The sequence below is a fragment of the Fukomys damarensis genome, unplaced genomic scaffold, assembly GCF_012274545.1.
Source record: "Fukomys damarensis isolate Sample0158 unplaced genomic scaffold, DMR_v1.0_HiC HiC_scaffold_33, whole genome shotgun sequence".
NCBI lineage: Eukaryota > Metazoa > Chordata > Mammalia > Rodentia > Bathyergidae > Fukomys > Fukomys damarensis.
The window spans coordinates 55,777,228-55,790,223 of record NW_022900945.1 but is presented as its reverse complement, the minus strand read 5'-3'; the positions used below and the strand labels follow the sequence as shown (position 1 = coordinate 55,790,223).

Here is a 12,996-nt window from a genome sequence, read left to right as displayed (position 1 = left end):
CGGGACCTCAGCGCCCCGCGGCGCCGCAGCCTTCCTGAACGCTCTGCCCTCAGACCGAGAGCGCGGGTGGGTGCCTGGAAAGACTTCTGCCTACCGTCCGGCGCGGCGCCGGCGCACCTGCCCTCCCGAGAGAGGGTAGCCGCTGTGCCGTAGAACCTAGCGTTTGTTGTGGGCAGAGGGTTTCCATTCAAAGGGGAGAGGGGCTCTGCATTCTAGTCCCATCCTTCGCTCCCCTCCTCCCACCCCACCCCAAGAAAGAGAGCGACGTGTCCCGGCCAGAGGGGGGGGCAGCGTGGGCAGCGGGTTGTGCCCGGACACGTGCCTGCCCAGGCGCCCCGGCCCTGCTAGTGTTTGGAGAGAGGGCGGGTCACCTGCCCCCCGCCCCGCACAACCCCCATGTATCAAAGGGCGTCCGAGAAGTGGTGAGACCTCGGGGCGCCCTGGGGGGCGGGGGGCGGGGAGCCTGGGTCCGGAGCAGGGGAGGGGCAGAGGCGCCGGTGCTAGCTGACCCACAGGAAGCGAGCGCTGCTGACCTAGTTTGGGACACCGGAAGTGGGTGCTGGGGAGAGGGGGAGACCGGCGGGCTGGCGTGGGCTCCGGGGCCGGGGGGGGGGTGCTGTCCCCGCCCCGCACAACCCCCATGTATCAAAGGGCGTCCGAGAAGTGGTGAGACCTCGGGGCGCCCTGGGGGGCGGGGGGCGGGGAGCCTGGGTCCGGAGCAGGGGAGGGGCAGAGGCGCCGGTGCTAGCTGACCCACAGGAAGCGAGCGCTGCTGACCTAGTTTGGGACACCGGAAGTGGGTGCTGGGGAGAGGGGGAGACCGGCGGGCTGTCCTGGCTTCCGGGCCAGGTGGAGGGTGTTCTTGAATTGACCCCCAGCCCGAAGGTCTTGAAGACCCCTAGCTGCAGCTGAGGACCGGAATGAGTCAGCTCAGCCACCCCCCTTCCCCCAATTTATTCTAGAGGAGGAAAACCGTTTATCAGGGGCTAGGGAGCCAGAGTGGGCAGTGAGGGGTTAAAACAGGATGGGGACTGTGTTCCCTGAGGGAGGGTGTGCTGTGCATAGAGGTGCTGAAGATCGGAAGGTTAAGAGCTGCCTCCTACTGCCCCACACACCAACTGGTTTGGTCACCCCTGTACCCTCCTGGCACTACTGGCAGAGCTGGCATGGAGTGGACGTCAGGTTGGGAGGAAATACTGAGCGTAAGGAGTGTTGTGCCGGCCGGAGAAGGGCATATTTGTGACCAGCTTTGGGTGGTAGTTAGTGTTCTTCCTTAGTGATAACTGGGGAGAAGGGCAGGGGGCTCCCCCTGGAGCAGCTGATGAAACAAGGAGAAATCTCTGTCAGTGCCTGCTGTCCCTGGCCCCCGGGACCCTGGCTCCCCCAGCGTGCCTCTGTTACATGGTTGCTGTGGGCACGAGGCTGCCTGCTGGCACCCCCAGACACTGTCCCCTCCCTTGGGTACCACACCCCCCTCAGCTTTGGCACAAGGGTCAGGAAGGGGTTAATACCGTCAGAAAGGGGCTCAGGAAGAAAGGAGGCAGTGCCCACTGGGCGCAGGTGTGGAGAAGGCAGGCCCGCTTTAGGGGCCTCTGTCACTGCTCAACCTGCCCAGTGTGGACTCCAGTATCTGGGAGACTGGTGCTGCCCTCTCACCCCTTCCCATGGTGCCCCCTGGCACTCAGGGCCCCCAGCTCCTCCTTGGCCTAGTGCCCGCCCCAGGAGGGCGCGGCGGGCAGCGGGGGCTGGGCTAACAATGCACCATCGGGCCCTTTGTGTGCTTGCACTTGGCACCCTGGGGAAGGGTGGGGGAGGGGACCCATCGGGCATGGGGGGGCGGAGCGCCTCTGGGGTGGGGACAGTGGAGGCTGGGGGAAAGAAACAGAAAAGGAAAGCAGGTGGGGAGGAAAGGGAAGTAGGTCAGATAGGGTGCTGGCCCCCCATTCCAGGCCAAGGCTGAGAGCCCCAGCCTCGGGTCCTAGGGCTGCCTGGATGGCATCACACTGGAGCCTGAGACACAGCTGCGGACTGGGCCTTTGGGGTCAGAAGTTACTGCCCAGGGGACTACTCAGATGGAGGAGGCTGGCTTGGTACTGCCCCTTTCTTGATGGCTCAGAGACCCAGTTCTTTTGGCCCAGGGCCAGGGCCCCAAGATGGGGAGTGAATGGGCTCCAGGGAGGGCACTGCCCTCTGATAGAAGCCTCTGGGCTGATCTGGGGCTTCCTGCCCCCAGCCTGCTTGGCTCCTTGACCTTCCTGAGAGTTAAGGCTGCCCTGCCGCCAGGCCTTGGGGCCCTATGCCTGTTTTGGCCTAGGACTGAAGAAGAGGGTGGGGAAGAAGGTGGGGACAGGCAGACGGATAGGACCCTGGCATGGGGTGTGCCTGCGCTGGCCTCTTCCCCTCCTTCTGCTGAGTAAACTCGTGAGTAAACTTGACGTTTTGCCCGGACAGTTTGAAGTTGCTTCGGTGCCCCCCCATCCCAGTCCTGCCAACGCACAAGCGGCCAGGCGCCAAGGCGGGCCTGGGGGACTAGGGGGAAAGGGAGGGAGCTACTGACTGTCATCTCCTCTCAAAGCTTGAGGGGAGCAAGAAAGGCCTCCCACCCAGCCAGGCCCAGGTCTTGGCAGGAGCCTTGGCTGGGCCTGTCAGCATGTCCTAGAGCCTTAGAAAGCCCAGAAAAAGGGTCCTCCAAGCAAGTCCCCCGCCTGCTCCTGACCTCCACCTCTAGTAGGAAAGACCCAGCTACTGCCAGGCCCCCTGATATGCCATCTTTAATGTTCACAGGCTGCCGGACTTAGGGGAAAGCTGCCTTTGGCAAATTCCTGAGGGAAGCCAAAGAGGGCTGCCCACTAGCCTGGCACTGGTAGAAGACAGATCACCTTAGCATCGTAGCCTTCTCTTCCCTAGCTACCCCCAGTTGCCGTGTTATCTGCCCTGCCCTGTACCTCACCAATCCCTCTCAGACCACTGTACTTGCCATCGGGCCGGCTCTGCCTTCCCCACGTGCTTGCTCTGCCTCCTAGCTCTTCCTACAACCTGGTCAGCCCTCAGAGCTTCCTAGCCACCACTGTCTGTACAGATCCAGGAGTGGAGGGTCCCCCAGGAAAAATAGGGCTGGCTAATGGAAAGCAAATAGAGCTATGAGCCCCACGAATGCATCATTCACTACCTCTTGACATCATCCATTCCTCTTCGGCCTCCCCAAGTCACCAGAATGGCAGGGGAAATGCCTTCCCAGGCCCTGCCAGGCCTCTGAGAGGGGCTCCCCCAAGCCCTTGCTTTCGACCTCATGTCTCTGGCTTCAGTTTCCTTCCTGTTTCCACTGCCCCCCCCAACTCCTCCCCACCCATATGCCCCTTTCAACAGACATCCTCTCCTCCTTCCTTCCTCCTTTCCTCCTGCTTTGCCTGGGAGTGAGGGTCCTCTCTCCCACCATGGACCTCCTAGCTCTTCCTTAACACAGTCCCTTTGAAGATTTGTACCCAAGTCCTCTGCTCTTCCCAACCCATCAGCCAGGCTCCTGGGAAGAGAACAGGGTTCTCAAGGGAACTACAACTCCCAGGTTACACAAAACAATTGCGATGCATACTGGGAGTTGTAGTCCTTGACCTCTCATTTTGGCAAAGTGTTTTTGGATGAGGGTAAAAAGCCAGTCTGGAGGGATTGCAACATGGGTGCCCTCTGCATCCTCCTGCTTTATTCTTGCCATCCCAGTTCCACATGACACCATGTACCCAAGGCTGAGACATGCTATCCATTCTCACCTGGGGCCTCACCCAAGAGATGCCCACACCCTGCCCTGCTGCCCCTGGCAGGGGCGGAATGAGGGGCCCCATGAACTCCCTCCCTGCCCCCTGCCCTCCAGGCTGGTTCCCTCCCTTTATGGGGATCAAAGGGCAGGGAGCAGCCCCACCCCACACCCTTGCAGGCTGCAGGCATTAGACTGGGACTCTGGAGCTGTGGGGACTTTGGTGCCCAAGCAGATGCTTGGGTAGAGGGAATGCTGGGAGGTTGGCGCCTGGTGGCAGGGAGAGACATTGGCCCCCACCCTGGGGTGTGGAGTCTTTGGTGACGGCTCGCTGGGCTGTCTGTGCCTTCCTGCCCTCTCATACAGGCCCTGACCAATGGGCTGCCTCTTGAGGTGAGGGGGGGTCTCAGGTCTTATGTATGGGGCCTGGGCCTGGTTGGCTGGCACCAAGGCACGGGGGTGACCCTCCCCCATCCCAGGCCCACAGTTGGCATGGGGCGCTGGGAGCAGGGGGGTAGGAGAGAGGAGAGCAGGACTGCCAGCATCCTGGTGGGTAGGTGCCAACCGGGCCGGGAGCTGGTGAGGGGCAGCAGGCCAGCGGCACCAGGCCAGCAGCTGTTGGGGGGAAAGGGGAGGGGACGCTTCAGGAGCATTTCCCCGGTCCCCCCAAGCCCAGCAGGACTTGGGATGGCCTAGTATCTAGAGGACACCAGGACACCCTTGTTCTGGGCACAAAGGACTCAGGAGGTGTTTCCGTGGAAATTTGGGGCCCACCCACCTCTGGGCTCAGAGCCCTCCTGAGTTGCCCCTCAGGCCCAGGCGGGTCCCACCCAACCGGCCAGGGTGGCAGTGGCTTGCGCAAGGGGTGGGGCTCGCGCTTCCCAGCAGATGCCCCCTCCCAGCTCCTTCCTCTTTCGGTGCCCACAGCTCCCCTGTTTGTCTGTCCCCCTCAGGCCATCTCTGTCCCCCAATCTCCCTGGCCACTGGGGGCTGGCATGCGTGCTGCCCCCTGTCCTAGTTGGCAGGGGCTGGCACCCAGGCAAGGAACTGTGGTATGTGAGTGGGTTTGGGGTGAGGCTATGGGAGGGCAGGGTGCCGCCTTGCCCAGCCCCTGAGGGCCCCAGCCCAGTACAGGGTGGGGAGCATTTGCCCAGTTCCCAGGGGTCTGTAGGGCCTGTGGGGTTGGGAGGGCCCTAATCCCACATGTCCCGAGGGGCTGGACCTGGGGACCTGGGCACCTGTCACTCGGGCACTGACTGTCCAGGCTTCCCCTCCTCCTTCTTTGGCCACTGCCACCTCCTGTCCCCACCCTTCCCTTCTTCCTTCTCCTGGTCCCACCTCTAGCAGCCTCTCCACTGGCTCCTCCTCACCTCTGTCCTGCTGGACTGTCACACTCCTACCTTTCCGACCCCTCACCTTTTCCCCTTTAGGACTAAGGACAGGCCAGGGTGGGGACAGCTTGGTCTGTGGGCACTGCAGGCAGACTCTGGGCTGTCTCTCACGCTGCCAGCCCTCTGGTAACCCCTCCCTGCAGGCTGGAGGGAGGGGGCAGCACCCAGAGGGTTAAGGCTGGAGGGGGAGGGGCTGGGCCAGGTCGTGGGCGGCCCCTTTGAAGGAGAGCTGGAGCGGGGAACAGCCACCCTACCTCCCCCCAGCCCAGCCCTCCCCGCCCCTCCCAGCGCGCTGCCCCCAGGGGCCAGGAGGAGTTGTTGGCAAGGCCCCTCAGCGTCCAGGTGAGTAGGCCTGCTCTGGCTTGAGAGGTCAGGCCTCAGGGGAGGCTCCGAGGCCTAGAATTGGCCAAGGGTCAGAGAAGGACTGAAAACAGGCTGGGAAGAGGGCTCCAGACCTCGCTGGGGGCTCTAGGGGACCCAGGGTATAAGGAGCTGGAGTTGGGGTGTGCTCAGTCGGGGGACCCAAGAGGAGTAGGAGAGGTAGAAGGGCCCACAGGAGCCAAGCAATTGCTGGGCAAGCCCAGGAGGTTGGGCAGGCTGGCAGTGAGCCCTGCTCGGACCGGGCTGGGGTGTCCTCTGGGGCTGGGGGGCTCAGGTTTCTGCCGGCGGCTTGGAGGGTATGGGGTTACCAGGCAGCTCGGTTACCCAGCCAGACACCGGGCTGGGGGAGGGGGGCACAGGGCAGACCCTGGCACCCTGCGTTGTCTCCTCTGGCCCTAAGGGGAGCTGGCATGGCCTGGCCTTGGTGAGCAGGGTCCGTCCAGGGAGCAGTTGCCTGGACCGCGGTGGGCACCCTCTGGGGAAAGTCCAGTCGCTCCAGGGCTGGAAACTCTGACGGGCAGAGGCACTGCTTGTCCCCTCACCCCGCATCCGTTCTCGCCGCACACCCCCTCCGCCAGCCATTTCTTCTCCCCAAAGGCCCCGAATTTGGGTCCCCTGCTCCATCTAGGAGCATGAGAGTTCAAACAGCGTTGTCTGGGCAGGAGGGCAGGACGAGGCCTGGAAGGCAGGCCTTCGTGTCGTTCCTCTGCCCTTTCTTCTCCACACATTCCCAGGTAGAAAAGAAGGGATGCTAGGGGTAGGGAGCGGACGGAGCAGTGGGAGACGGAGCAGTGGGAGAGGCCTGGGGACCAATCAGAGAGAAGAGGTGAGGGCCGGCAAAGGCTGAGGGAAGGAAAGCAAGGGTGGATCTTGTGGAGGGAAGACTAGGGTTAGGGAAGTAGGGAAGGGACAGAAGGAGGAGTCCCAGAAAGGTCCTGAGTGAGGGTGGCTGGTGGGCAGCGGGCACCGGCGTGGAGGGTGAAGGCTGCGGGGAGAATGGCCCTCGCTCCATCCTCCGCCATCTTTTCTCTTCCTCCTCTTTCCCTTGAAGGGCTGAGGTGCTGTGGCCAGGGGTGGTGTCATGGAAAGAACGTGGAGAAACAGTGAGGTCTCCCTCATGCAGGAGCCCCTGCGCCAGGAATGGGGGGCTTGGGGGGCCTGACCCCCAGGGCACCGGGAAGCAGCCGGCTCCCCTGGCCTCCTTCCCCCTTCGTGGCTTGCGGTCTCTCTTCCCCGCCTCGGCCCCCAGGAAGTGTGAGTGCTGGGGGTGGTGAGGTTAGGAGGGAAGCGTCACGTGGGGGATGGGACGGCGTGCTCAAGGTTGGAGGGGCTGGGGGCAGCAGGGAGGGGCTCCCTGAGTGACTCGGCACCCCAAGCAGAAGGCTGGTGGGAAGCCTTCCAGTCCCGCAGTACCTGTGGCTCAGCCGTCACTCTGCACCTAAACCAGGTGGTCCAGATGGCGGCGGCCCCTGGGCCCCAGAGGCCCTGGGAAAGGGTGGTAGAAGCAGGGAACAAGGATCCCTGGGTCCCTGAGGACTCTAGACTGGCTACCAACTTCCCCACCCGCTGGGTCCAGCCACAGGCCAAAGCCTTGGCTTCCTGCAAACTTAGCTCCAAAAAAACAGGAAGAGAACCTGAAGCTGGAGTTGGGGTGGGGGTGGAAGAAGAAAGAAGTAAAGGCGGGTGGGCAGCTGCGGAGCAATGGGAGCCCAGTGAAGAACCTCAGGCCGGTCCATCGCCCCTGCGGAGGATGTCACAGCCTGAGCCGCCACCTGCCTCAGCCAAGCTGCTGCTCAGGGGAAGCCCGGCCAGGTCCGCTCAGGTCCTGGCAGAGCCCAGCGCAGGGGCCTTGGAGCCTTGGGGGGTGCTCTGTGCCTGTGTCTCAGGCCCATATCTATTTTCTCCACTGCTAATCCTGGTTCCGCCTGCTGCCCCCCACACTAAGCCTCGCTCCCCTAATCCCTAGGCTGGGGGGAAGGGGGGCCCACTCTACCCAGCTGCCCCATTCAGGGCCTCCTATCCCTGCCCTTCAGCTGGCTCAAGCCAGCACTGTTGGCCCAAGTGCCCCCCACCCAGCCCTGGACGCTGCCAAGGTCAGCCCTTGGGAAAGGGTTCCGGTGGTGTCTTTTTCTTCCCAAGACAGGGCCAGTGTCATGCCTTTTGGTTTCTTTTCTTGGTGGTGCACCCACCTTGGCAGGTGCCTTTGGGCGTTGAGGGGCAGATGACAGGGACTTTCACCTTTGTCCCCTCCCACTTTTCTCACCCTCGGTCTTCCCCTAGCCAAAGACGGGCAGGCTTGACTCAGGGCCCAGTTTCAAGAGAGCTGCCCACCGGCTTGGCCGGTCTAGCAGGCCTGACAGTGAGGGGAGCCTGGGGGGGTGGCGGGAAAGAGGGGACCGATGGGGCGGGGCCCCCAGATCTTCCCCCTACCAGGCAAACAGACCGAACAGACCCTGCCTGGTTCCTTGGCACAGCTGTCCCCCCAGCTACCACACACACCCATGCCCATGAGGTCTTAGCAAGAGGGGGCATGCCAGGGTAGGTGGGGATGGGGCATCTGGGATGCAGAGGAGGGAAGGGTGCACAAGTGGGGTGGGCACCCTGACACCATGGCTCCACCCTGGCTACCAAAGGGGAGAATTCCCCTCCCCGATGATGGGGCTAGGAGTGCCCCCATGGCCTGGTTGGCACCAGCACAGTTCCAGGTGGCATCTCTGCTGGCATGGGTTCTGGAGCCCTGGGTAAGGGCTGGGGAAGTTTCCCAGAATCTGGAGAGGCACAGGAACACCTCCCTTTGTGCTCTTGCCTCTCCCTCTCCTTCCTTGCTACCTCTTGGCCATGGGCATTGGATTTGGGCCTAAGGGGTTAAACACCCACCCTTACCCAAGCCCTCAGTTTCGTGCTGAACCAGCCTGTCTGTGACCTGACAGCAGGGTCAGCCAGTCAGCACCCCTGCCACGCCAAGTTGCCATGGAGACTGGCCCTGGGGTGGGAGAAAGGAGGCGGGCTTAGTAGCAGGAATGGGTGGGGTGGGTAGGGAAGGAGAGAGGGCTGGGTTGAGCCACGTGCTTGCGGGTGCCCATCTCCTAGCCAATGGACAGCCAGGGCAGGCCCCCTAGGAGGGACAGGACCCACTTGGGCCCAGGATGTCGCCCACTGTTGCTTAGGTGGCCGCCACTGCCACTGCCCACCTGGTTTTTGTTTGTTCCTTAGTCCTGAGGCCATTTGCCATTTGTGCTGTTTGTAAAGTACAGGGAGGAGACCCAGCAGGAGCAAGAAGAACACTCAGACTGCCTGACCTAGGGAGGGAGGTGGCCTGGGGGCCTGAGGTGGGAAGGGGTGGCTCAAAGAGGTACCAGGTGTGGCCTCCCAGGCTGCCCTCCCAAGGCTTCCATGCAGGAGTCCTGGCACTGTGTGAAGGTGACAGGCAGAGGCGGACAGAGACAATACTGTTCTTGTGTCCCAAAGAGGAAATCTGTGGCCCTTGACTCCCCGCCACCTTGCAAAAAGTCTTTCCCCATCAATGGCTGGGCCTGAACAGCAGCTGGCATGTCAGAAAGGACACTGACAATTGTCCTTAGGTCATCTGCACTGCCTTCAATATTAAAGACGAGGCGCAGGCCTCCTCTGGAAGGGAAGTGACTTGTCCTAGGTCGGCTAGCGCCTTAGTAACCAGGCCCCTCGGGGTGACTGCAGGGAGGGAGGCCATGTGTGTGGTGGAATCTGCCCCAGGGCGGGTGAGGCCAAGGCAGACCACTTACTGGACCCCTGCTGTGTGTTAGGCAAAGCTGTGTCCTCCTCTGGCTCCCTCACCCTTTACCGCAACCCCCAGGAGTCAACTGGAATTCTCCCATATTGTAGGATGAGGAAAGAGGCTTGAAGATTAAGTCACTTGTTTAAGGTCACAGAGCTAATCTCGGCAGATTGAGGGTTCAAACCCAAGCCTGGCTGACCCCAGAACCCTGCTCCTTCCAGGACCCAGCCGAGTCTCCACCTACTCTGCGCCACACGAGGTCAGGGCCAAAGGGCTGAGCCCTCAGGGCTTCCACTCCCACCCCTGCTTATACAGCTGAGGGAAGTCAAGCCAGGGAGAAATGACTCGCCCAAGGTCATTTGGCAAGATAGAGGCAGAGCCAGGACTCCCAGCCAGTCTCCCCACTCCAGACCCTGCCCCCACCCTGGCCCTGGGTCCTGCTGGGGCTCTGGGCCTCCTATGGCTGGGCCCTGGCGTGGGCAGCACTGAGGGAGAGCCACAGCTGGCTTGGGGGGCTGTCCTGGAAGGGGGACTGGTAGCTGGGGGAGGAGTGGGACTGGAACTGGGCCTATGGCAGTGGGGGGTAGGGACGATGCTTATCTGCAGGGCAGGAAACACCCTCGCCAGTGACACCCAGCAAAGGTGGCTGCTCCTTGGCCCCTTGGGGGAGGGAGGATGTGGGGGAAGGGATGGGGAGCTTTTTCCCCTCTGGCTTTAGAAGGGGGCAACTCGAAGGGGAGATGCCCCTTTGAGAGGATGGTGCCTGGACAGGCCTCCTCTTGTTGGCACAGCGTCTCAGCATTGCTGCGTGTGACCAGCTGCTGCCCAGGAGAGCCTGAGCTCGCCCAAGCCACGAGGAGCCGTGAGGAGGTCCCGCCACACAGGCGGTTATCCAGGGTTCAGATGAACTGAGGCTGGCTGCTGAGGCCACCAGAGTCCTTTGGCCAGGGTGTCCGAGGCCTAGACCAGAACGTATGGGGAGAGGTGGGTGAAGCCTGGGTCCCTGGGGTAGAGCTGGACCAGAGGGCTGCGTTCTCCCAGGGGTGCTGGGCTCCTGTGGTGCAGAGCTGCAGACAGGGACAGGGACTGTAGGCCGCAGGTGACTGCAATGTCACCTCGTCTGCCTGGACGTTTCCTTGTCTGTGCAGTGGGTGCTATCGCTCTGTAAGGGTGTGGGGTACCCGGGAGAGCCTCTGGCTGTGGCCGTCCCCAGGAAGTATCCCCTGGTGTCGCGTCCCAGCGGCGCCACCCTAACCTCGCCTCTGCTTGACCCGAAGGCGAAGATGGGGAGCCCCGAGGATGACCTGATTGGAATCCCGTTCCCGGACCACAGCAGCGAGCTCTTGAGCTCCCTCAATGAGCAGCGCCAGCTGGGCCACCTGTGTGACCTCACCATCCGGACGCAGGGCCTCGAGTACCGCACGCACAGGGCCGTGCTTGCAGCCTGCAGCCACTACTTCAAGAAGCTCTTCACGGAGGGGGGCGGTGGGGCCATAGTGGGCTCAGGGGCCGGGGGATCAGCTGCTGGGGGCGCCGGGGCCGGCGTGTGTGAGCTGGACTTCGTGGGGCCGGAAGCGCTGGGTGCCCTGCTTGAATTCGCCTACACAGCCACGCTCACTACCAGCAGCGCCAACATGCCAGCTGTGCTCCAGGCCGCCCGACTGCTGGAGATCCCCTGTGTCATCGCCGCCTGCATGGAGATTCTGCAGGGCAGCGGGCTGGAAGCTCCCAGCCCGGACGAGGACGACTGTGAGCGCGCCCGGCAGTACCTAGAGGCCTTTGCCACTGCCACGGCTTCAGAAGTCCCTAATGGTGAAGACAGCCCTCCACAGGTGCCCCTCCTGCCACCGCCGCTGCCACCACCTCGGCCTGTTGCCCGCCGCAGCCGCAAGCCCCGGAAAGCTTTCCTGCAAACCAAGGGGGCCCGGGCGAACCACCTAGTCCCTGAGGTGCCTGCTGCAGTGCCCGCCCATCCCCTGACCTACGAGGAGGAAGAAGTGGGCAGAGTGGGCAGCAGTGGGGGCAGTGGCCTGGGCGACAGCTACAGCCCTCCCACAGGGACTGCCTCGCCTCCTGAGGGGCCCCTGAGCTATGAGGGCTATGAGGGTGAAGAGGAGGAGGAAGAGCTGGTTTATCCCCCGGCCTATGGGCTGGTGCAGGGTGGGGGGGGAGCCCTTTCCCCTGAGGAGCTAGGCTCAGATGAGGATGCCATCGACCCTGACCTCATGGCCTACCTGAGTTCCCTGCACCAGGATGCCCTGGCACCGGGCCTGGATGGCCAAGACAAGCTGGTTCGTAAACGTCGCTCCCAGATGCCCCAGGAGTGCCCAGTCTGCCACAAGATCATCCACGGAGCAGGCAAACTGCCGCGCCACATGAGGACCCACACGGGTGAGAAACCCTTTGTCTGTGAGGTCTGTGGCGTCCGCTTCACCAGGTGAGCCCAAAGCAGCAAGGGCAGGCAGGCAGAGGGCGCTGGGTGGTGTGGAGTGACTGGAGAGGCAGGGGAAGGGGGTCTGGTGCCTGGGCAGGTCCCGCTGGAGGTGGAAGTGGGTGGGCCTGGGACCGGGCCGAGAGGTGACCAGGCTGAGCCAGGATCCATCCTGACCACCAGCCTTGCGCCCTCCACCCCTGCCGCCCCAGGAACGACAAGCTGAAGATCCACATGAGGAAGCACACGGGAGAGCGGCCCTACTCGTGCCCGCACTGCCCAGCCCGCTTCCTGCACAGCTATGACCTCAAGAACCACATGCACCTGCATACAGGGGACCGGCCCTTCGAGTGCCACCTGTGCCACAAGGCTTTCGCCAAGGAGGACCACCTGCAGCGCCACCTCAAAGGCCAGAACTGTCTGGAGGTGCGCACCCGCAGGCGCCGCAAGGACGATGCGCCGCCCCACTACCCTCCACCCTCCGCTGCTACCCAATCCCCCGCCAGCCTCGACCTCTCCAATGGCCACCTGGACACCTTCCGCCTCTCGCTGGCTCGGTTCTGGGAGCAGTCGGCCCCCTCAGGGCCTGCGGTGTCCACCCCAGGACCCCCAGAGGAGGAGGAGGAGGAGGGGGCTCCCAGCACGCCCCAGGCCGAAGCTGCCTTGGAGTCCTCTTAGAGGCCCGAGTGGCTGGGCAAGCGGCGAGGCGGGACCCCTGCCAAGCAGGGGGAGCGTGGGACGGCAGCCTCTGAGTTGGCAGCCCCTCTGCCCCAGCCTCATTGGGCTGCCCCAACCTCATTCAGCTCGAAGCTGAGGTTTGGGACCAGGGTCTCCCTGGGAGGGGAGCGACACGATATTATGTATATATCCCCAGCTCTGTTGTAAAGGTGGGCCGGCCCTGTCCCCAGCTGCCCCTGGGGAGCAGAAGCAATAATGTATTTCTGATCTGTGGGGGTCCCACTTCGGCTATGCGGGTTTCTAGGGCACAGGAGCTTGGGACCAAAGCCTCCCCCTGCTCCCCTGCCTCAGGGGTTTTGGCCGTGTAAGGGGGGGCGAAGGACTGCCCCTCCCTTCCGAGACCCCTCCTTCCTGGTTTCTGTTCCCTTTTCCCAGCAGCGAATTATGCAAAAGCGGTGGCAAAGGAAGGGTAGGTGGGGAGAGAAAGGTGGACGCCGGGAGGCCGGGAGTGGGGAGTGGGGGGCGACTGGGCCTGTGAGGAAGGAGCCACCCCGCCCTCCGCCCTGCCGCGCTGAGTCATGGGGTCCTGGAGAAGGGGCGGGGTGGCCCGAGC

At 63.2% G+C, this 12,996-nt stretch overlaps 1 protein-coding gene across 4 annotated transcripts in view; it reads left to right on the top strand.

Annotated features, from left to right (window-relative positions):
- Zbtb7b (zinc finger and BTB domain containing 7B) overlaps positions 1-12,990 on the top strand; it is a 13,691-nt gene extending 701 nt beyond the window's left edge. Inside the window, exons 1-4 of one of the 4 annotated variants that reach the window (XM_033758122.1) lie at positions 6,822-9,533; positions 10,066-10,258; positions 10,552-11,711; positions 11,918-12,990. In XM_033758122.1, the coding sequence (XP_033614013.1) occupies positions 10,558-11,711; positions 11,918-12,383 (1,620 nt within the window). In that variant the 5' untranslated portion in view covers positions 6,822-9,533; positions 10,066-10,258; positions 10,552-10,557 and the 3' untranslated portion in view covers positions 12,384-12,990. Of the gene's footprint in view, positions 1-2,171; positions 4,142-6,821; positions 9,534-10,065; positions 10,259-10,551; positions 11,712-11,917 lie in introns of those variants that run through there. The other 3 variants (XM_010643906.2, XM_010643907.3, XM_010643905.1) reach the window with 3 other exon arrangements.
- Positions 12,991-12,996: the final 6 nt, after the last annotated feature.